Consider the following 23,757-nt stretch of genomic DNA (forward strand, 5'->3'; position numbering starts at 1 on the left):
GTAATCATATTTTTTTAGATTTCTCAAGCAGCCTATGAACAAATGTGAAAAATCAAGTTGCAATGGAATGTATTAAATTGCTCTTGAATTATTTTATTGACATCTTAATGTTAAAAAGGATAGTATGTTACCTGTGGTGAAATGTACATAATAGAGAGAAGATTCCCCCAAAACTGTTTAAGCGCATAAGCATATTGTAGACAGAAAAATGTTTAAGGGTGCAATTATAACACCTGTAGAGTAATATAACGAGGCCATTAAGCATATGAATAGTGCACATATATTTTGCATTTGCAAACCCCTAGTCAATAAAATGGCAAACCTCAATTTTGTTGATCAATAATTATAACTCCATCTGAGGCCAGAAATCGTGGGAATTATTCATTTAACATATTTGGATATAAAAATATCAGTATTCCAATCTTAATTTAACAAATATACATTGCTTGCACTATTAAATAATTATTTAGTTCGTCTACATGCTACTCGAGAAATGTTGCTTTTTTGGGAATAATGGTTTTGCTATACAATGTACAAGGAAATATTACATGTTACTTTCATTGTTCAGACCAACAGCAACACAACTGACACTCCGTACTTGTAAAGAAAACTTAAATCTTAAGAAAAAAATGTTTTGTTTTCCAGCTTCTTTAGGATCACGCGTGTGTATGTTCCAGCTTCAGCAGATTCAGGCTTTCAGTCTAAAGTCTAAGAAATTATGCAGTTCTTGCCCTTATGACCTTTCTTTTTCAGTTTGGTCCGTGAGCTGAAGGGAGGTGTTAAAGCAGTGACGCGAGTCGGATAGTCATCTGTGTAATAATGAAAACTTTGAGATCGGGGTTTGGGAATTGGCTGACCAAGAAAGAATCCCTCCTCCTCAGACTCTGAAGATGAAGAGGAGCATGTTGAACACCAGTCATCGTCATCGTCATCACCATCACATACGTTTTGGAAGTGGTCCATTCGGACCATGCCCTGCTGAGCAAAGTCTGATGGCATTTGATGATAAGAGTGCTGACTGTGTGCCGAGTGATTTAAAAGAATACCGTTCCTGGGTTCTGGTATGCTTGAGCTGATTATCTGAGGCACAACATGCAATTTACCGCGATTTTTGGAAGGCAGGTGCAAGGCATCTTCTGAACGTGTTTTCCGGCTCTGTCTGCGCTTGTGATGTCTGTTAGCAGGACGTCTCTGTGGCTCCTCCTCCATGTGATAGGTGCGTCTGCGAGTCCTTTCACTCATGGGTGGTTGCCTCAAGCCTAGTCCCCCATAATATCCTTTATCCATAACCTCGTCAGAGAACTTCACTTGCTGAGGTCTGGATTGGGGCTGAGACTGAGACTTTGTCCTTCTCAGCACTGGAAGATGCAGTGGAGAGGGTGGTTCCTCTCCAAAATAAGGTGGAATTCTGTCCTCTTCTTCCTCGTCTTCTCTCTCTCCTTGCCTCAGTGTCTCCTCGTGGTCCAGCTCAGAGGTTAAACTCCTCAGGGAATTAGCACTTCTGTGGAGCATCGAGGAGTTTAGTGTGCCCATGTTACTAATGTTATCACACTCATCCAACTCTCTCTCTTGGTCTTTCATGTTTTGGAGGGAGTAGATGGTCTGTCTGTCTTTGCTGTCTCCATCCACCGAAGCTCCTGAGAAATGGAAGACATGTTATGAGTCATTAAGATTAATTTAAGAAAGAGCAAGACTCTGATAGAAGCTGTCTGAAAATGACATTCCTACCTGTAATATTTGAGAGAGCTAAAGAATCCATTGAATCTCCAATGTTGAGCTCTGCCTTCTGGAATTCACTTGTAATGCACTCCAGTGAGTCTTCATACCATTGCCTGGGCTCAGACCAGAATCCAGGTACTGCTCCCTGATCCATCTCCAGCTCTTGAATCTTTCTAGCACTAGCTGGACCAGGGTGACTACCATAGGCAGAGTCTCCAAGTCCATCCTGAGACTGGGCCCAATACATTTCTGTGTGGTGCTTCTTACTTGCCAAATTATGGCTGCAGATCTTCATTTCTGGTTTGGTCATGTTGGTCTCAGAGTCTTTCATCATCCATGGCTCGGCCGGCCTGGTGTCCTCAGTGTGAATGGCACCACGGTCTCCAAATTTCAGTAGCAGCTGAGTCATGTAGTCTTCATGCTCAGCCCAATCTTCCACACAGTCCTCAGGGCCTTCCTGCTCATCACGGTCTCTCCAGTAGTTGTCCTCTGCAAAGTTGATTCTCTCCAGTTGATGACGCACAGTCTCTGTGTTGTCACCACAGAGACTGGTGGTCCTGTAATCTGTTGCTGAATAGAGTTTTGTCTGCTGGCACTGCTCTGTAGGGCGACTACTCTTGCCCATTCGTATGCTACGTCGAGATTCCCTTGATCTGGCAGACTGAAAAGCTGAGTCTGAAGAGTCAGAAGCATGGACGTCCTCACCTTGGCTACAGTCCTTAGAGCAGTAGATCCGGCCCTCTTTTGGAAGGAAGGGGCAGCCCAGCAAGGATGTCTTGCATTGGGCACAACAGAAGCATTTGTCAGTAGCATGCCAGTGTACACCCTCATATGTCATTTGAGCATGATCGACTCCTGAATAAAGGTAAATCAACAAGTAAGAAATGCTGTACTTTTTCAACCAGATATTCATACAGGTAACAGAGTTGGCCAGTCCTGCTCCTGGAGGGCCACATTCCTGTAGAGGTTCACGTTAACCCTAATTTATCATTTACGGTATTCAGGATTACTCATTACCTTCTAGCAGGTATGCTGGACCAGGTTGAAACCAAAGTCTGCAAGTTGGTGGACCACCAGGAGCAGGAATAGTCATCCCTGCCATACAGTTTTTAATTGTTCCAAAGGTAACTAACCAATATTTTCCCCACAGGCCTCACAGTACTCTGCATATAGTGACTCGAAGCAACCACAGCAGAAGGGACGGCCATCCTTCATGATGTACCTCTGTCCTCCTAGAATAGTCTCGCACTCAAAGCAAGAGAAGTGTTTCATGTGCCAGTGTTGACCTTCAGCTTCAGTGCACTCATCAGCAAAGATTATCTATGAAGAGACACATAATTAGAAAATTTGTATTGGCTATGTACATTTAGTTTCTTTGTATATCGGTCCTTTAGAAGATTATATATATCCTCACCTCATCACAAGCTGAACACCGTGGCTTCAGAAGCTCTGCATGATGTCTACCACAGTAGATTTTGCCATTGTGGTAGAAATAGATGAGATCTACCAGAAGTTCTTGACAGGTGGAGCAAGTAAAGCATGCTGGGTGCCAGCAAGGTCCGTGGCCCGCTCGTGAAGCAAACACTGCCATCTCTCCACCCATAATGTTCTCTTTACACTGCAATTAAAAAAAAAAAAAAGATTTTATGAGAATTAAAGGCTGGCGTATGGCTGCTCTGGTCAAACAAAGTCATCCTACAATTTACTGGGCTTTATTCTACATTCTTCTTTGGAACAAAGGCATTAAGTTTTAATTAAAAATAGACCCCCATCTCTGTTGAAATGGTCTTCTAAAGACCAACTGAGCATGACCAAATGCATGATCATGGTCTTTTTATAAGTACTTTTGCCAAAGTATTCATTTCACAGCTGCTTCCCATTATTACTACATGGCCGTTGGCCTTGGAAACAGGGGTGTTGAGTGTCCCGCAAATTTTCTTCAGCAACGGAAACCAGAGACCCGAGATTAGCACTGCTCCGCACTGTCTTGTGTGGCAATTTGTGGTGAAGGGATACATCTGTTTTTCAGAGGTATTATGATGCTAGACTTTTTTGGTTTGTGTTTATAAGTCTTCTCAACAGGAAACAACCCTCTGAACTGGCTCTCATGTGCTAACTCCAACCCCTGAAGGAGATGGTCTTCAGCCAAAGATTGTGTGTTGTAATACTTAATGTTTTCCATGATTTTTCTCTGTGCTTTGGTTGTCTTTAGGCCATAATTAGACCATTTGCCTGATTCCAAGTTGTCTGATTTGCCATGACAAGTCAACACTGTTTCCAAGTGAATGTAGCATGAAGCAGAAACTGCATTTTCAAGTAGATTTGATACGGCCAGAATTAATGGTCACAGGAATGACTATATTTCTTCCTTCAAGTGTAGCAGTTGGTTGAATGAGTATACATTAAAGACATTCACAAAATCACCTTTAGGAGTTTTAATGTGGTCTCTTTCATGCACTATCTTTAATTTTGATATTTGCAAGTTTAAATTTTTACAGATGGTGGGAAAAATACCAGGAACGTTTATGCATACATGCTCGCAAGTGTGCTGCAGGGCTCTGGGAAGCAGTTTTGGTGTTCCCCTCCCAAGTGCCTCTTTCTTCCTCTGAATGCTGAACATGTGGAGTTCTCGTCTCTCCTCATCACTGAGGGACTGGCAGTATCGGATCTGTGTTGAAGCAAAGGTAAAAAAAAAAAAAAGGATTTGCATTGTTAATGCCACATGCGAGGAGCCTTTTATATCTGTAACCCACAGTTATGCCAGGAATTTGCTAAAGTACACAGTACTAGGACTTACGGCAAGCACCATAAAAATCACAGAGGAACTTTTTTATTGCTGTTAGAGAAAAGGATAAAGATACCCCTTTTTGATAGTACTAAAATATCTTTGTATGCAAACCCGAGGGGGATTTGTATGCACTTCTATCTACGCAATCTTAAAGTCCTCTAGTAAAACCGTTGTGTATCCCAGCAGTCATCTGTCACTTTTATCGTTCAGTTTTTTCTTTGTACCTCATTGTCATGTGGTGGCAGCTGATAGAGTAGTTGTCTGATCCTGTGTTTCTCTCCTGGGCTGTTGACATATGGCACCTTATCCTCTGGCAGGCACGAAAAGTAGATCTGAACCTGATGGGTAAAGAAGGCAAACAGAGAGTGAGAGGATTAGGGTTTGCTTTCAACAGCTGAAAGCTGAAATGAGACACCAGCCTCAATCGGTGTTACATTATTCAACCTGTCATACAGACTTCTCCCAATTGTCTCCCCATCAAGGGGGAAGTGGGTGTATCAGTGACCGGGACAAAGTGTTTGAACAGCAGTGTCTGTCAGTGGCAACCCTGAAGAATATTTATGGGGAGGTATGCCATTAAAGACACAAAGATAGATGCCTGCTGGAATGTTCCTTGTGTTTAAGTGTTACTATCCAGATGAAGGCAGATTGTTATTTCTGTAGCAGTGGGGATGGGATATGAGTGGGATTCGATACCGAGAGCTGTCATACAAATTGCCCTAAATTCTCTCTAAACCTAAGGAATTATGTGTTTGCCTTCAAGTTACAGTTTCTTCCTCATTCAAAGCTGATTGCAGTGCATTTCACAGAACTGAGAGAAGAGCTTTCATGAGGATGTCAGGCCTCCCACTCCACGTTTTGAAAAATGAGGAGAAGATGGGGGTTAGAAAAACACATTCAGCTTCACTCCAGTCCCTCTTTCACTCTAGACCAACCTCCTTCCCCGTTGGTTCTGCATGTGTGTTTGTGTATTGCCTTGTTTCGGGAAAGTGCCAACTAGCCCCTAGACACAGTCTCGGTTCTGTTTGCTTACTGCACATAGCAGGGCAAGAAAGCAGGTTTTCTAAATGGCTGTTTTGTTGGGCCTAGTGCTTGAACCACACAAGTACAATTCAAGCAGTTTAAGCCAATGCACTGAGGAATACCAGCTTTGACAGTGGTAATATTTTTAAAACAGTAACACTCTACAATATGGTTCTATGTGATAAGTCTAATTCAGTACCTAATTTGTACTTGTCTAATTCAATAGCTGACTTTAAATAGATTATTGAATATAATAATTATGAATTGACGTTTAACATAAATTAATAAATGTGGTTTAAATGTTCATAAATGTTTATAGTGCATAAATTAAAACTTATTGTAAAGTGTTACCTTTGAAACCACAGGTATAGTTCCATGTAATATGGTTTTTCATTGAACAATGGATTTGGGAAATATTTACCAGACAGTACAAGTTCTAGCAAACATTTTTGATTAATCGGCATGCAAACTAAAAAGCGTAACAAGTCATTTGATATATTTTTAACCAAAAATTCTATTAATTTTCCTGCCAGAGTATGGCAGTAGTTTGCCATTAATGACTTCACTTGCTGAGACGTGTCTCAGTGGGGACATAAAATGTCTGCAACAGTTTGTACACCGCAGGGAAGATTCAAAGCAATTACCGCTAATTCTCGTTCCTCACAATGTTTTTTTTTTTTCTGAGAAAAATTGTTGACTTTTCAACATGTAAATATTTTCACTCCCTAATTTTCCTATCTCTGTAGTTCTTTACTAGTTGTTCTGCCTTTTAAAAGTTTTCTTCTACTTTGAGCTGGCTTTGTGCTGCCCATCATCACCCTGTCAGTCAGATATAGGTTGCATGTGTGCTCAATGTCAAGGTTGAGAGGGTCCAGTCTCCACTCAGAAAGCTTGCCAGACTTTGCCCACGTCAAAGTGTACATTCATTAAGAGCTGTTGGCCTCCGTGCAAGGTCATGTGCAGCTGTGTTTCAGGGTAGATGAGATGCCAGCCATGCATGCATTACCTAAACCTCACTTTCAGAAGCTCAGCCCCTTTTGAAAATCTCATACCCAAGTGTGAAGGCATGCAGCCAACAAACTTCAAAAGCTTGACTAGCTGGTTTTCTATCACAAACCTAAATTGGCTGAGAATCAGACTTGAAATAAAACCACGAAAAAGGGAATGCTTTAAATCGGCTGCTTTCATCTGGCATGAATTGGCTAAAAATTTTGGATTCAGAAAGGTAAAGACAGTTTCTGGATGAATTTTTGGATGTCTGCAAATAATCAGAAGTATCAAAAGGCATGAGTTATGCTTTTTTTAGATCTTAAGTCTGCCCTTGACTTTGGTGAGAAATCTATGCATATAATGAGATTTGAGGCTTAAGGTTTACCTGCTCAGGTCGTAGTCCAGGAGGAACCCATGTGTACTCCTCCAGAGCGCATCCAGAGTCATCATCAGAGGTTGAGCTCCTCTGAAATCCTATTGCCACTTTGGCTCTTGAGTCCATGTCCGGTGCCCGAGTAATGGGCCAGATCCCTGATGTAGTCTCAAGACTCATCAGATGGCGCCACTATTCAGATACAAAAAAAGAAGAGATTTCAGTTTTAAAGTTTGATACCCAAAGTTTATACCTGCATCTGTTTTGTGAAATATGCATTATCCTTAAGGGAAGAATGTTCTCAAAACATTTTAAAATGGAGATGGAGAGCAACTCCCAGTGCTGCGGTTTCCTTATATCTATCTGAGCTTTGAGAATTGCCAGATATTTAAAACGAAATGTGCTTTGAAATGTCAGCAGAGTCTTGCCTTTCAGGCCAAGCCTCAAGCTTGCAGATAAGATGTCAATGTGTACACGAAGCAGGATTAAACACTCGTGGCTCTTTCTCCAGGCCTTCTTTATCTTGATGCTTAAGCACTTCAGAGTACTTTCTGTCAGATAAAATGCCTTTGGTCCCAAGGTGTTGAAAAGAACACTCCTACTTCAAGTGTTTTGAATTGCAAATGAGCCCGATATAGTGAGTGAACACCCTTGTATGGGTTGAGGTTGGAGCTTCATAAGCCCCCCTCAGCTTGCCCCGGAGTCACAGAGAAAGTCCTAAGAACTTTTAGTCCATTATGTGATAGATTACAGATTGAATGTTTTATCATAGGTCTTGATTGCCCACTATATGTTTAGATGGTTTCTGGTCTTGTGCATGTTATGAGTTATCTGTTATTCCCAGTATTTCAACTACTCAGAGAAGCAAATATAATAGATTTGCAATACAAAGAGGCATCGATAGGTAGGGATATCTTGGGGCAGATAACATTTTCCCTGTTCTCTTAATGGAAAATGTAATTTGGGTTGCCTCGATCACAATACAGCTCACCTTCTATGACCCCGGTCAAATGCGAATTCATTTCTCACATGAGTGCCCAGTAACTTCTCAGCAATTACCACACCTGAATGACAATGAATGGTCAGACCCACATCCAATCCTCTGAACCAAGCAATGAAAAAAGCGGCAGACTAGGATTTTAAATCATTATGAATGCCTTAGAAAGAAACCTGAATTAATTTAGGGCTCTCTAAATTTATCAGATCATTTCAAATTCCTGTTTGAATTATACAGATATAAATCTAAAGGCTTTGGTATTTTCTCTGCCAACTTTCTTAAAAAAAAAATGTCTTAGAGAGTAGGAAATACCTGCTGTGGCTTCCAGGGCCAACATACACAAGCACTCACATTACACCTTGTCACTCCTGGCACCGACACAATGTGTGGCTTTGTGGCAAAAACAAAAACAGAACGGCTCTACCCTGCCCTGTTTTCATAAGGAATATATGTAGGAGGAAAGCAACATTGAAGAGAGGTAGTTTTTAAAAAGTCGCAACAGCAGAGAAATGTAAACACGCTCCAGATGTATGCCACTGATCTGACTGGCACCTCAGACAGGAAAGTGTGCGTTCAGTGCTGGCCGGGAGTTACTGTGTCAAATATGAAACACTTCTGAAATAAACACAGACTGGTGTGTGGATTAACTGAGGCTTAGATTATAACCATTCCACCTGAGGCTGAGATCCAACAAGTCTGGGCTTCACAGTGCCACTGTTGTCAAGCCTAGGATATGAAAGTTTCTCTAATGTAAAGTGTCAAGTAAGCTAAGTGAGTTTGACATGCTACAAGCAATGGTGTGGCCAAGCAATCTTTGGTCTCAATATATATAGAGACCAAAAATTGAGCTGAATGAAACCTGTAGCACTTCATAAAAGCATAATAAAATATGTTACATTTTTCGACTATCAAAATTGTCCAAAAAATGTATCTCAACATCAAGTGTTAATGGTACCTGATATATTCCAAGTGCCTCCTTACATCTCTTGTTTTGTGACCACTTCTAATCTCAGCTCCATAATGCCAAAACTTCATATGGCCATAACATGTTATTTCAACTGCTGTTTCTATCTGTCATCAACTACTTATCACTCAATCAGTCTGACTGTATAGTATAGAATTTCATATTTACAGTGTAAGACTAGTTTAGACTTGATTGCATTTCGAGAAGTATCTTACCTGTGTGTAATGCATCCTATTGCATTCAGGAAAAGCCTCCAATTAGTGCAAGCTACGGAGGAAGAGTCTAGCAAGCATGTCCACAATGATATCAGGTAAATCCCGTCTCTAAATTGCCCTGAGAGTTTGTAGCTTGGATAGTCAGTGAGAATGCAGTTGTTTCCTGTGTTTGTGAACACGTTGAAATGAATGCATCTATGTGTGTGCCAAGTAGCATGTCTTCTTGTAGTCAGACCTCCCTGGGCCAGCCCCCTTCACACTCAAGCCCTCCTCCTACACTTCAATCTGAAATCCACCCCCATCCCAAAACAACCCTCGTCCAAATTTCTGCTGTAAGAGAGCTGTCCACATCCCACGGCAAAACCTCTTCAATCCACAGAGCCATTTGTTTTGTTCCTAAACATTCAAAGTCAAGTACATCCTGGAAGAGTTCATACACCATTGAATGTTGCATAAGTTGCATCAAGGGCTTGTTGTTTTTCACCAATGGCCAAGAGTTCCTGTTTTTTCAGCTACATTTATCATGTCAAGGAAGAACAGAGAGTCCTCAGGAAATATATGTTAACCTCACAGAATCAGATATAAGATTGGAATAATGAATTATGTAACGTTTCAGTACAATTCAGGTAAACTGCTGTTGCAAAACTTTATATCTGTGCATTTGTGTCCATGTGTGAAATGTCTTTCAGGAAAAGGTTCCAATTAGTGCAAGTTATGGAGGAAGAGTGTAGAGAGCACCCTCATGTTCTTCCAAACCTGAATGACTTACTTCTGTCCAATGTTCTTTTGGACCCCAATTACTTTCATTGTAAGGAGAAAAGCATTATTCCAAATTTTTGGAATATTCTTTCGTGTTGTGCAGAAGAAAGTAAGTCATACAGGTTTGAAACAACAAGAGGGTGAGTAAATGAACAAATAAATTCTGGGAAGATCGATTCTCATTCCTTTAATGATTCTTTTAGTACTTTATAAGGAGTAAATATGTGGAGAAAAAATATATTTGGTAACATTTTACTCATTTTATAAAATACAATTGGAAAAACACATAAAGTTGATCTGTTTTCAGTTAGTTAGTGTGTTTGATTCACTAAAAAGAACTGACTCCTCAGATTCAATTTGTAGGGAATCAGACTACACTGGTTGTGCTGTATTTTATTGATTCACTAAAAAGAACAGGCTCATCAGATAACAATGGTCATACGGGTTGGTTCCCAACCCTACTTGTGATTCGCTTCTCACAAGTTCTAAGGCATTTCCATAAGCTCAATATCCCCCTCCTCTTCATTCCTTCAGACTGAACTCTGTGTGTTTACAGTGACGATTGCCCCAATGGCCATCTCTCACCTCCACACTTCAATCGGATACAATGACCTTATTGTGTTGATTCCTTTCCAGTTCTGGAATCTCACAAAGGAAAAACCCCTGAGAAGTCATATTCTCTCAAGAAGCTTTAAGAATAATGGTCAAAAAGCATAAGAGGTTTTAGGGTTGTATTTGATCGTATCTTTTTAAGAATTGCAGAGTACATTTCAAGTGTTTAATGATAGATGTGCTGGTTTTGTCATTATACTCACAAAACACAAAAGCTGGACCCTCCTCACATGCATCTCTGTTTGGTCATAACTACTTCATCACGATCCAGTCAAAATGCCACATTAAGCCTGTGAGAAACTGCTAGACTGAACAATTGCCAAATCATCCTAGTTAAATTTCAAGTCACCGTGAAGAACTCAAGCATCTTCCAGAACTGAGAGGTCATTTAGACAGCGAGATAAGATAGCAACAACAGTACAAGTAACCAAGATGGATTTCTCTTCGGTTTTTGGCAGAAGCTGTGAAGAACCACTTAACCAGCAGGATGACCTTTGTTAGAAACCCCTTTCTCTTCTTAAGATGTTTATCAGGAACACCATCAAAATGGCAGAAAATGCCACCGTGATTCTTAATAATAGAAATATAAACCAAGAGAAGCAATGAGAAAGAAGAACTTTATTTTTCTAGAGAAATTGCATCTTATTGTGAATGTTTATCTAGATATAGACAAAGAAACAACAGTTAACAGACCTTGTTCCCATCATTTCCTGGAGCAGGTTCACAACCCTTCCTGCTTCCTTGGAAAGCTTAAGTTGCAGCATATTACCACTAAACCCTGCACAGTTACCTCTGCATTATCTTAAAGGAAAGGGAAGCTACGTGCAAAACACCTAAGGTTCACATCCTCCTCTTCCCATTGTAAAATGGGCCGACCTTCCTTAGGCAAGCCATTATAAGCGATAACGCATATTTCACCTCATTGCCACGCCAATTGACAAGTGTTTAAGAATGGATGCTGCCCTGCTGCATTCACATGTCAGCGCTACCTAACTAATGACGCTTTTTTGAGTGACCCCTGACCCCCGCGCACACCCTGCTCCCTGCGCTCATCTCTCTAAGTATTTAGATTTGCTCTTTCCTTCCCGTGTTAATGACAAGGCATCAAACTAATGGATCATGGCACAATTGGTCGCATGCAGCTGCTCCAATTACAGCAAAACCAACATTTGGAAGCAAATACGGTCATGTTTGTGTAAAAACAAAGTGTTGGATGCCTAGCTAGGGTTTTTTGGATTTCAGCATTACCTCTTTTCTCTGCATTCAGGGTAAGCCATTTTTATCACAGCCTCTGCAGGATGGTGATTGGGCTATTGATTTGATAACGACCGAATTGTAATGTCTCACGCCGTATGTGTTTTAATTCACACTGTCAGAACAACACATCACAGTCTCTCTCACCTGACAACCGCAGACGGTCTCTCGAATACCGTTTCTTTAGATCAGTCGTTCTGATTTGAGTAACAATGAGGATTACGGAGGAGGAAGCGATGATGCATCAAATAGTCTTTCAGGGCATAACTGTGAATTGACACTGACATATTTTCCCTGTCTGAGCATTTTTGCAATGTAGTTGCATTATGACATACAGAAATGTAGTCGGCCGTGTGAAATAATGACTTTAAGATCAAGCGGAGACTTTTGCCAAACGGTTAATTTAGTAGTGGGATGAACACCTACTAACGCCTGCTTTTAAACTATAATCATTTAGGACGAATGTCACATAATGTCATTGATGCTCATTATACAAGCCACTAGTGTGGTTTATGTACAGAGAAAGAAAAAGAAGAGGTCAGCAACGAATAAAAAGGTTGCCTTTAGCCAAAAATGTCAACTTGTTTCAACAATGTTTTAGTCCTAATTATTAATGTCACAAAACCTTAAATTGAAGATTTTTGAAAAAATTATTGTTAAAATAGTTTAATGAATAAAAATATTTTAACATCTATTAAAAATATACATGCATAGTTCAAATACACAATCTAAACATTCAAGTTTACTGATTCTCAAATGGTCATCCCTCCATTTTCCATACAGTGCAGATTGCCAAGCATTTACTTTTCCTTCAATCGCAAAGTCCTTATTCATACCCATTATCAGTTAATTCGCGTTCAGTCCACTAAGACTACTGAAGTCTGAATTTGAATTGAATTGACCATTCACACCTGGAAACTGCCTTACAGACGTTGAAGCCTGATTAAAGTGATTAAAGTCTCGCCCATTCCTGCCAGTCAAAACACCATTTCCATTATCAATGCTTTAGCAAGTGCTTTTCTCACTGTTGTGTTAATATTCAGACTCACGGAAGAGTAAAGAGACACAAGCTGGTGTGAGATATCAGGTCATAAAAGAAAACGGTAAACTTATATGTGCCAACACTTTATAGCCTGCCAATGAATGTTTGCAAGACACCTTCACATGGTTGTAAAGCCTAACAAAAAGGAAGTAGTCATGTTCCTGAATAGTTAGGAAGTGGAAAGGTCAGCTTAGCCAGCATTACCGACACACTGTAATGTGTAGAGACACGTTGTGAGATAAAGAGCTTTTTTAAAGGTTTTCACACAAGCTAATTAAAATCCTTTGGACATTAGTCACTGTTTCAAACGGCCAGCAAGTACACAAAGGTCCCTGAATTAAAAAAAAAAAACATCATCTTTCTATGTTAATCCCATGGGGATTTATGGTGTATTGTGTTACATAAGCCAGAATTGATAGTTCTCATGCCTGATTACGGTAAAAACAACATTATTCAATATGATTGCCACACAAATTATATGTATCCCACTAGACTGAAAAGAACTAGTCCTATGGGTTAAAAAGGTATTTGTATTCTGTCCTCTTGTGGATGCATGAATATCCCCATTCAGTTTGGAAACCTGACCTGAACCTGTGTTGACTGTAAAATACTGTAATTAAGACTTTAAAATACTGTAATTGCATTTAGATGTGACTGTATTATAGAAGTATATGGTATAATGGGGAGATGATTATAGTAATGATAATATATGCTGTGCGTGCAGGGATCTAGCTGCGTGTGTGCATGCATTTAGTTCATAATAGGCCCTGTTTCAATACTGGCCCCCATGCCCTCTCCTGCCTGCCTAATTTGATATTGTTAACTGATACATTTCACTTTAAAAAAAGGAGAGGTCATGCTAACCTCTCTAGACACAGGTGGGCTTACCCGCAGAGGATATACACTTTCAGAAGCTTAACAATGAGATAAAAGACATGCACAAACCCATCAATTTTATGTTTTTATTGTTTGCTGCAATAATGCCCAGGTCTCATTTCACACCAAAATATAGTTTATTTTAAAGTTGTACACTCTCAGAAATAATAATAATAATAAAAAAAAAAAGATAAAAACTTGTCCCTTGGGACAAATTGTCAAAAAGGTATAAATATGCACACTTTAGGCACTTTTAATGTCCTTATATGTACCCTATAGGAGTAAATAAGGTACAAATATGTACACTGTCAAAGGGTACTGCCCCAGTGACAGCTTTTGTACCTTTTTTTTCTGAGAGTTTACAAGAAAGTATATATATTTTTTAAATGAAGCCTGTTTTTAGGACCTTTTTTGTCTTGTGACATCATTTCATATGTTATGAACAATTACAATAATGATATATTTTTATTATTTTTTCATTGTAATTCCAGTTGTTCTTAATGAATATTTCTCTAACACAATTTTTCCTCACTGTATTTGTAATTCAAAATTGCTGTAATACAATGTTTTATATATATAAATATATATAATATGACCCATACTGGATGTTCTAGGCTTCTCTATATTCTCTGTTCTATATGTTATACTCAAAATCAGAGCAAATTTAAAGTCTGGTGGTCTGAAAAAAATTCTTGAGGGCCTCATGTAGAGAGCTGAAGACCACCCAACCCAAGCCCAACAACAACCCTCCTCAAACTCCTCTGAGAGCATCAGGCCCTTACCTCTACATCTCCTAATTACAATCATTTGCCTCATACCAAACGAACACCGAACATCTGCTCCTAATGCTGCTAACTGTGATTATTAAGGAGATTTTACTCCCAGGTCGACACAGAGAGGAAGCGCAACAGACAGGAATAACAAGGAGAGGTACAAGTCCGTGCGATTTGTTTTTATTAGCGAGGATACACTGCAACATGTTGAAGCAATGAGCCTGATATGTTTTGCTAGTTCATTAGTTAGTTTTTCCTGGCTCCAGATCCTGGCATGCAGTTTAACCAGGTGCCGATGAAGAGATCATTGACTTAACATAGTTGACGAACCTCACCGTCTAATGTCACTTTACACTCATGTGGCTGTAACAAAAATGGCAAAGTACAGCTAGCGGCTTGTCTGGTGATAGGAAAGCTCTAAGTAAACAACTTTTGTTAATGAGCTTTAAATGATAAGTTTAGTTACTCAATCTTTTGGCTAAGTGTCATGTATAATACACAGAAAAGGATGGAAAACACAGACACCTTTCACATAAGCAACTGCGTTGCTGTGTTATAAAATGTTACATAAATAATTCCGCTCAGCTGTAGTAACTTTACAGTTAAAAGAACCAATCATATTTTTAATAGTAGCATGAAAGCCTTTTTTGTATGTTTTTTGATAAGCAGTTCTACTGATCTGTCACTGCCCACATCACATCAAAACTAAAAATCAAATGACATCATTAGTACTAAAAAAACAAACAAAAACAAACAAAGAATCCAAAAATATTCAAAAACACAAAATATAACACACATATTTTTCCAAAAAATCAACAGTTGATAGTAAGCGATCTGGAGGCCACCTACACACCGTTCGGAGAGTGCCAAACACAGACTTCACTCATTCTGATGATAAATTGTGCAACTGTGAATGTTATCTTGCATCATCCCCATTTGGAGGGTAATTACTCCTCTCTCAGCAGGGAAATGCAAGCCAGAAAACCAAGGGGGAAGTATGCAACAGTAATGACACTAGACCCCCAGGGCAGGTTGATTGTTTGGGCTTAAACACACATAGGGTGTTATACAATCCAGCCTGTTTCACATAATTCATAAGCTGGTAACATGACAAGCCTGGTGCTAATCACCAACCCTACCTTTTGACAAAAAAAAGACTGTACTTTACTTTCACTGTGAGGCTATTTATACCTGTTGGAACCATGCTGCTTTGGAGTCGCGGTGATGATATGTAATTCAACACCATGAGATGATATAGTAATCCTCACATAATGCCTGTCTGTGTCAAGGGCCCCTCTGACAAAATAATGCTATTCTGTTCTTTAAACCTTGGTTGAAGCGTTACTTCCTCTGTAGCTTAATCATTTTGTGGGCATTGGAAAGTGATACTGCACATTTTGGGGGCTGCAAAGACACTGATATCATAATTTGGTCTGTATATTATCATTATATTTATGATATTTTGTGAGATGTGTTTAAATAAATCTGTTTATCTTCTGCAGATGCTGCAGAAAAGACTATTTCGGCTCATTAGGCATGAAAGAATTGGGTCATGGGAATGTAACGTATAAACATCTTCATCAAGTCTCTCTGAGGAGCTACAAGTGTTATTGAAAGGTAAGGCTCTTTGTCCCTGAACAGACGTCAGGGGCCTTTTGAGACATTCTGGTTTTCTAAAGTAAACTGCATGCATGCACACATATATACAGTGTGAATTTCAGCAGCTTCATGGCATGAAAACCATAGAAGCAGAAAGGATGAGCCTCCAAAACAAGCCTTTGCATGTTGCATTTCACAGCTGAATGCGTATAGATAACGAATCTCGTCCTGACGTTTTTCTTTTTCTAGAAAAGCAAAACGGTCTGGTTTCCGGGGGTTCATTCATATTAACACACAGGATGATTCTTTACAACTTGTTATTAATGCTAGCTGTTACAACCCCATACCTTTACCAGCCAAACAAGCGCACAATAAAATCTCTGTTTAGTTGCAGTGTGCTGGAAAGCCCCGAGCATTCATTAGTAAACCACAGAAAATTTATAAGCATGTCTTCCATCCCACGCTATGTGGAAGAAGCCATTACTGTATCTTAAAGGTGAAATGTTTTTTGATGTTAAAATACTAAATATGCAAAACCAACTATTATAAAGTTGTTTGCACAGGGTTTTCACACCTTTTGACCAATGAAATTACATGATTTTTCTAATTTCTTCCAATTATTGCGTAAGGATTTTTTTAAATGCCTATTGTGCTCACAAAGAACTACTTCACGGAAACAAAACATTTTAGACCTGAGCATAGCAAGAAAAATTGTTTTTAATAAAAATAATAATAATAATAATAAAATACACACTTAATCTTAAAGTGTGCAAGCAGCTTGCTGCAAATTTCAATAGGCTGCATGTATCTACTTGGTGTAGAGTGATTAGATGGCAATATAATTATGAGTAGCTGACATTTTCACATGTTATTTACAACATTGTGACTATTATAAATGCATTTCTCATTTTATATTAAAAGAATTTTTACCCAAAAATCTATATTTTTATATCGTATATTGAAATCTTTTGCACCAAATGTTATCTTATGACTATTTGTGATCCAATTTGAATATGCACATACTTAAATTGTTATGATTTGAGAGCTGGCCAGATATTTGTTGAATACAGTCTTAAATTGTGATCTTTTCCAAACAAAAACCTATTATATAGTGCCAGAAGCCCTAGAATATAATGCATGTTTGTTCAGACTACATTTTCTTTAATAGTACTCTTATTTTAGGCACCAGGAGCGATAGACAACAAATTATGATATTGACATGAATGGGAAATGTTGCAGAGTCAATTTGAGTTCACACTGCCCATATTAGCACCATGGCTTAATGTGTTTGAGCATGTGCATTAACCACTAGGCCATGGCTCTGACAGAATATTTGACCATCAAATGACTGGTAAGCATGTGAGTGAGAGAGAAACACAGATTCATGAGTGCATGTACTTAAATAGGGACATCCTGATTGAATTTGCGACTGAAAAAAGCATTGGCTTTTTAAGGCCTGGTAATGTGACATTCACATGACAGTAATCAGAGCAGGAAGCCGGAAAATGTGCGCACAAGCCAAGAAATCTGTCTCTGAAATATCACACCTGCTCTTATAAAACGGTTATATTTGCAATGTAAATGTATATTTAATCTCAATGCCAATTAGTTATCATATCAGTGGAAAATTTGATATGTGCTCCTTTTCAATCCAAACAGCCGTAATTCAAGCAGCATGCCACCTTTCAGTTGTCAGGATGACTGTACGATCACGGTTGAGATGCCCTTATCTCCACGCTGTCGGAAGCGGCCGGCTGCTGAACGTCTGCCGCACATGTTTACCTTGTCTCATCCTCACACTCTGATTATAAAGCAGCTGCCGGCAGCCGTCTGTCTGACTGAGCCAAATCATTACCTGCCTTTAATCTCCTGCTCTGATACTGCCAGTTGTGGGTAATTACTGCGGTGCCAAATTAACTTGTTCTCACTTGCATTTACAAAAATCTAAACAAGAAAGAAAAAAAATAATTACAAAAAATGGCTCTGATCCCTTGGCTTTACAAAAGATCGACTCTTTCTTACCTCATACTCATAATTCAATATTTGTCTCCTCCCTTATGTGTTCCTTCAACTCAGATTGTGGAATATGACGTGTTTTAATATCGACCCGCTGTTCCACAACATGTCCATGAATATGATTTGGTTTCGTGAGCGAGCCAAGGCCAGACATTTGTGTTTAATTTTTCAGGCACTGAGTAATTAGAAACAACTCAAGCATCTTCCACATCGAGCCAGACAAGTGTGTTGACCTACAAGACGTCAGTCATGGCGGCTTATTTCCATTTTCTCAGTTTTTCTGTGCTCACTTTTAATCAACTTTCCTTAGCTTTCAATAGGATTTTGTGTTGGTTGCTATTCTATTGTTCAAAAGTTTGGGGTCGGTAAGATTTTTTTAAATGCTTCTGAAAGAAATCTTTTAAGACTGCATTTATTTGATAAAAAATACAATATAATACAATAAAACTCTAATATTGTGAGCTTATTACTATTTAAAATAACTGTTTTAATGTGTTTTTAAATGTACTCCTATGATGGCAAAGCCGAATTTTCTGCAGCCATTCAGCAGCCTTCAATGTCACAGGATCCTTCAGAAATCATTCTAATATGATAATTTTGTTCTCAAGAAACATTTCTTATCAATATTGAAAACTGCTTCGCTGCTTAATGTTTTTGTTGAAACCGCAATGCATTTTTCAGGATTCTTTGATGAATGGAAAGTTCAAAAGAACAGCATGTATTTGAAATATATATCTTTTGTAACATTATAAATGTCTTTACTGTCAATTGTGACCGATTTAATGTTTACTAAATAAAAGTATACATTTCTCTCTCTCAAAAAAAATAAACAAATAAATATTACAGAGCCCAAACTTTTTAGTTGAAGCAAAAGAAAACATGTCAGAGTCATTTTGAGCCAAAGTGCAAATATGGCTGATCATGTTCCTACCTTTTTCATTTGCTGTTGACATGATTACCCTGGCACTAAAGACTACATTGGCACTATGAACTTCAATCTGCTACTAGCATTGACTTGCATTGCTTTCAAATATTTGGCTCCGCTGATGTTGTTCTCGTTGCTATTCGAGGAAATATGTGTTGTCTAAGAAGTGGTCTGAAGCAGTTGCTAGTTTAAAACCAGCTGGCCTGTATCAGAATCTGACTCTTTGACTCTTTCAGCAAAACTAGAGAGAGCAGCTTGTTTCTGGCCCCCTCTCCATGCTTGGCAGCATTCACAGGCCGGGCAGATAGAAAGCTGCCAAATGTGTTTGAGGTGTGGGGTGATTTGCATTGGCCTCTCAGCATAAACGGGCCACTGTGAACCTCCTCTGCTCGCCACTAGTAAATCAACACAGATACATATATACAAGCACTCCTCAGAGCATATTCTGTCAGCCAAGATCTGGGGTTAGAATCACTCTTTCTGTCCTTTCTGTCTTGTGGCTACACACACACACAGACAGACTTGTTCTAAGACAAATATCCTTCTGTTTCATATACTAGACAAATTTATCTATCATATAAGTTCCAAAAAAAAAGCTTAAAAATGTCAAGATGAGCAAATTTGTTCAAGATTTTACCATCACACAGAAATTCACATATCTACTCACGGTCTAAATTATGACTTTACCTTACAATTCTGATTTCTTTTCCATAATAGTCAGTTGCACAACCCAACAGCAAACAAAACACACCTAAGATATTTAAGCAAGCCACTACATCACTCTCTATAAGGACGTCAGCTGAAACCGAGCTTCACATGTGGTCGAAATGGCTCATTTATTAACCGAGTCTTTACATAATCTCAGATCTCTGTCCGGTGCCACATTTGGAAATCTGCCACTTCCACTCAAGTCACCTGAGAAGCCCCAGGGGTCTAGTTAACTGGTTTGTCATTCACTCCCACATGGAGTGTCTTAAAATACCAAGCATTGCTTAAAGGAGTAGATGTAAATCACCTTAAAAGTGCTAATTCGTTACAAAATTAACTTTAGTCACTCACTTTTGTAGATGCAATGCTGTCATTCTGCCTAACGCCAGTCAACATGAGGCTGAGTTAATGATGACATTATTTTTGGTGTTAATATTTACTGTAAATACGGGATAAAATGTAATTTTGAGGTGGTCTAGGTTTATGAAACTGATAAATAATGTATTAAGTTAGTGTAAAGGAACGGTTGTTCTGACGTATTTTTCGAAACTGTTGCTGAGCAACGGACAAGAACACGTCGTCAGGCCAAATCTTCACTAGCAAAGCAACCGCTAGAGGACACCAACACCTAATTTACACAGTACTGGCTCGTTACACAAGCTCAAAAATAAGAAACAGATGTACATTATGCGGTTTAAAGTATATTTTTTAATCAAAATACTACTCTCACTAAAGATATATTAAGACAATGTGCGCCATTCAGGCTAATCCGAGTCTACACAAATGTTTTACAGAGAACCGATAAGGTAAGAGGCTCTTTCGCCTTACATGGAAATGGTCCCCAACCCCAGAGGCTAGAATTTAACAACTAACAGCATTCTTTTCTTTTTATTATGGAAAATGTGAGTCTTTGGGTCACGGATCGGACGGTGAGCTACATGTCAGGAGACCAAACGGCACCCTGACTGACAGGAAGGAGAGACACTTTAATGCCGGTAGTGACCTGAGTGACAAGGAGCAGCTGAGTGTGTGTGTGTACACACATCTGGAGACCCGCAGGGCTTCACACCAGACATCCATATGCTGTAAGCCACCGTGCATTTTACGTACTATAGCTGGGTAGATAAAGTGAGGTGTTTCTAAAGCGATGTTCCACATAGCGTTCTTTTTCACAAAAATGCAGTGACATCCTGAATCTTTTTTTTTTTTCATTAGTCAAGTTATTCAATTAAATACATTAAAATTGTATTTCTAATTGTATTTCTAAACTTTAAACGGATTTCTAAAATTTCAACTATAAAAGGAATTGCAGATCTTATAAAGTAAAATGTCTAAGCGGTTTAACCGGAGACTTGTAATGTCTGTCGTTATTTTATACACGAGAATCATACGTTTTTATAATATTAATTTTGTCTGTCAATCCAAAGTCAGTGTAGTGTAACCAACATGCAGAAAGCCTATTTGCTTGCTTGTGAAAAGAAAAACATAAAACAGGGTGGACCACTTTAGATCCCCCATAATTGTGTGTCAGGGTCATTGTTATTTTTAAAAGATCTGATTTTTGATTGTATGTACTTTAGTAGGCTACTTTTTACTTCATGGTTAGACCACTTGACATTTTGGGGTCATCGCATAATTTAGTTAATGCTTTTAAAACATACAAAAGCAACATTAATAAAACTAAAAAATTTTTAACAAAAAAAAAAAAAAAAAAAAAAAAAAAAAAAAATCATTTTATTGTATATGTTTTCATTTGCCATCGACCCATACGCGCATAGAAACTTCACGCACTTTCTTTGCATTCCATTATGCTACCTTTAATTCATGCCTACGCAGCTGGAAAAGACTGTTTCTGATTTCCCCGTGTTTCTGCACATCACAATACTAGAATTACTAGACATTTTACGACCCTGTATTTTTAAAAACAAAACAAAGCAGCCTGTTTAGGGCATGTAGTAATGCTTAAACATACTTACGGGACGAAATGTGTTGATTTATTTCCGTTGCTGTTAGAAAATATTCTCAAACTGTGTCATTTGCTCGAGTCCAGACGACAGAAAGTAAACCAGCGGTCTTTGTAGAGGACGTGGAGCTGTTCAGTATCCAAATAGCGCGAACCAATGGGTCAGCATAGCGGAGACGCAGCAAGCGAGTTTGAATCCCAGATGCGATGAGTAAACACGCAGCCTGCAGTCAGTTAAAGAGCCTGTGTGTTTAGTGCGCAGGAATGACACGAGCGATACTCTCCGCTGATTGGCTCAGATGCGCGGCCCCCTCCAGTCCCTCCACACACACACACACATTCTTGCTTCTGCTCTTCCACTTTCCGAGGGGTCCAAAGTAAATTAAACATCAGCGGACGAATGAATGCGCAAAAGCGCACATTGATTGGTGAGACATAGTGGAGAAATCAGAATCTTAACCCGTTCACACTCAAATTATCTTCTGGAGACACTTAAATATGGCCATGGTTTTTTTTTTTTTATACTGTAAATGCAGCCATAATTTATAATAAATAGAAGAAAAAAAATTTATGACAGTATTTTATTGGTCATTTCTAATTTGCATTACGTACGTTTGAACAGTAATAATGTCAAATTATACATAAGGATTTTAAGAAAATATTAAAAAGTCCTAATTCCATGATTTACACTGAGAATCTGAGATATAAATCTGAGTTTACATCTCACTACGTGAGTTTATATCTCGAGTTAACATGTTGCAATTATGAGGTTATTCAGAATTGAGATATAAACTCAGATATGAGATATATACTCAGTTCTGAGAAAGTAATTGCGAGATATAGACTCTGATTTTACTTTATATCTTAAGTTTATATATTGTTTCTAAAAAAATATTGCAAAAACAAAAAGGTCTGCATTGTGATATGCAAACAGAATTTTGAAGAAAAAAAAATCTGAATTCTGATATAAATGAAATTTATTTGTTTAGCCAATGGCAGAAACAAGCTTCCATAGTATTTTTATTCCATATCATTAAAAAGTAAATATAAACAAAGTCCTAGACACTGCTATGCTTTTGCACACTGCTTTCTTTATTGAGAAACCAACATTTTGTTCATATAAAATTTTCCATACATTTTCATTATTTTATTTAGCATTTTCAGAAAATAAATAAATATAGAAATTAAAAAATGATAAAACTGGTCTACAAACAAAATCCCCCGTAGCTCTCAAATATCATATGCACTTGTGCATATTTAATTATGGAGTGTCAACACACACCAACCAGGCCTGACGTCAGTGATAAGATAACAGTGCATGTCATTAACATCAAACCTGATGTGAGTCTTGACTCACCATATTTTTAGGGCAAAGAGCACCCCAGTTGTCTGGGATGGTGTGAGTCTGGCAAGAGAAGGGAGGTAGTGAGATTTACTGCACTCTTGAGGCTTCCCAAAGTGAAGTGGCTCGCTTAAGGGAACTTACACTTCATCCTTGACATGTTTGATTGAAAATTTAAAATGAAAAGCAGAGCTTTGATTCATATCAATCAAAGAGTTATTGCATATCCAGAATTCCCATCCTGTAGATGACTCAAAGTGCAGTTAGTTTAATGTATTAACTGGAATGTTGACAGGTTAATGCTACACATCTGAGTCTCTTCAGCCGACAGTCTCGTCTGTCCTGTCCATCAGTACCTTCTTACTGTGTGTGTTTGCACTGAGACGTTCCCTTTACAGCTTTAGAGTACAGAAACATCACTTTTCTGACACCTTGACAGAACTGGCTCCGCAGCTCTCGACAGCAGACGGCCTGGGCCTCTGACCTAATTCACAGGGCTGCCCCTAACACACATACACAATGACAGGAGAAACCCCTTTCTACCATAGATTTTAATCTCAAGGGCTTATCTCCCTATTCATCTTAAGTCCACACACACACTGACACACATATATATGCACACCTCCCACAATTGGAAATGTAGAGTCATCTTGTAGATCGTTTTCTCTTCCTATCTCTCTTTCCTCTCTCCACCTGCTCTTCACAGACAAGGAACCCCTAACAGCGCTTTAGGCCTTTATGTATCCCACAGACAACTGAAACACTAATCCTATTTACAGTGGGCCATAAAGGTAAGACTATACACATGCTGGGAGTGAA

At 38.8% G+C, this 23,757-nt stretch overlaps 1 protein-coding gene across 3 annotated transcripts; it reads right to left on the bottom strand.

Moving 5' to 3' along the window:
• Window positions 1-72: 72 nt before the first annotated feature.
• On the bottom strand, window positions 73-21,833 carry LOC109051104 (prickle-like protein 1). 3 transcript variants are annotated; one of them, XM_042721983.1, is made up of 8 exons: window positions 21,610-21,833; window positions 6,906-7,085; window positions 4,732-4,845; window positions 4,253-4,387; window positions 3,134-3,337; window positions 2,853-3,039; window positions 1,729-2,574; window positions 73-1,637 (listed from the first exon to the last, which is right to left on the bottom strand). In XM_042721983.1, the coding sequence occupies exons 2-8, from the start codon at window positions 7,071-7,073 to the stop codon at window positions 709-711; spliced, it is 2,583 nt and encodes an 860-aa protein (XP_042577917.1). In that variant the 5' UTR covers window positions 7,074-7,085; window positions 21,610-21,833; the 3' UTR covers window positions 73-708. The 3 variants fall into 3 exon arrangements, with proteins under 3 accessions (XP_042577917.1, XP_042577915.1, XP_042577916.1); XM_042721981.1 differs by lacking the exon at window positions 21,610-21,833 and adding an exon at window positions 19,985-20,339; XM_042721982.1 differs by lacking the exon at window positions 21,610-21,833 and adding an exon at window positions 9,070-9,283.
• Window positions 21,834-23,757: the final 1,924 nt, after the last annotated feature.

The sequence above is a fragment of the Cyprinus carpio genome, chromosome B4 (genome assembly GCF_018340385.1).
Source record: "Cyprinus carpio isolate SPL01 chromosome B4, ASM1834038v1, whole genome shotgun sequence".
Lineage (NCBI taxonomy): Eukaryota > Metazoa > Chordata > Actinopteri > Cypriniformes > Cyprinidae > Cyprinus > Cyprinus carpio.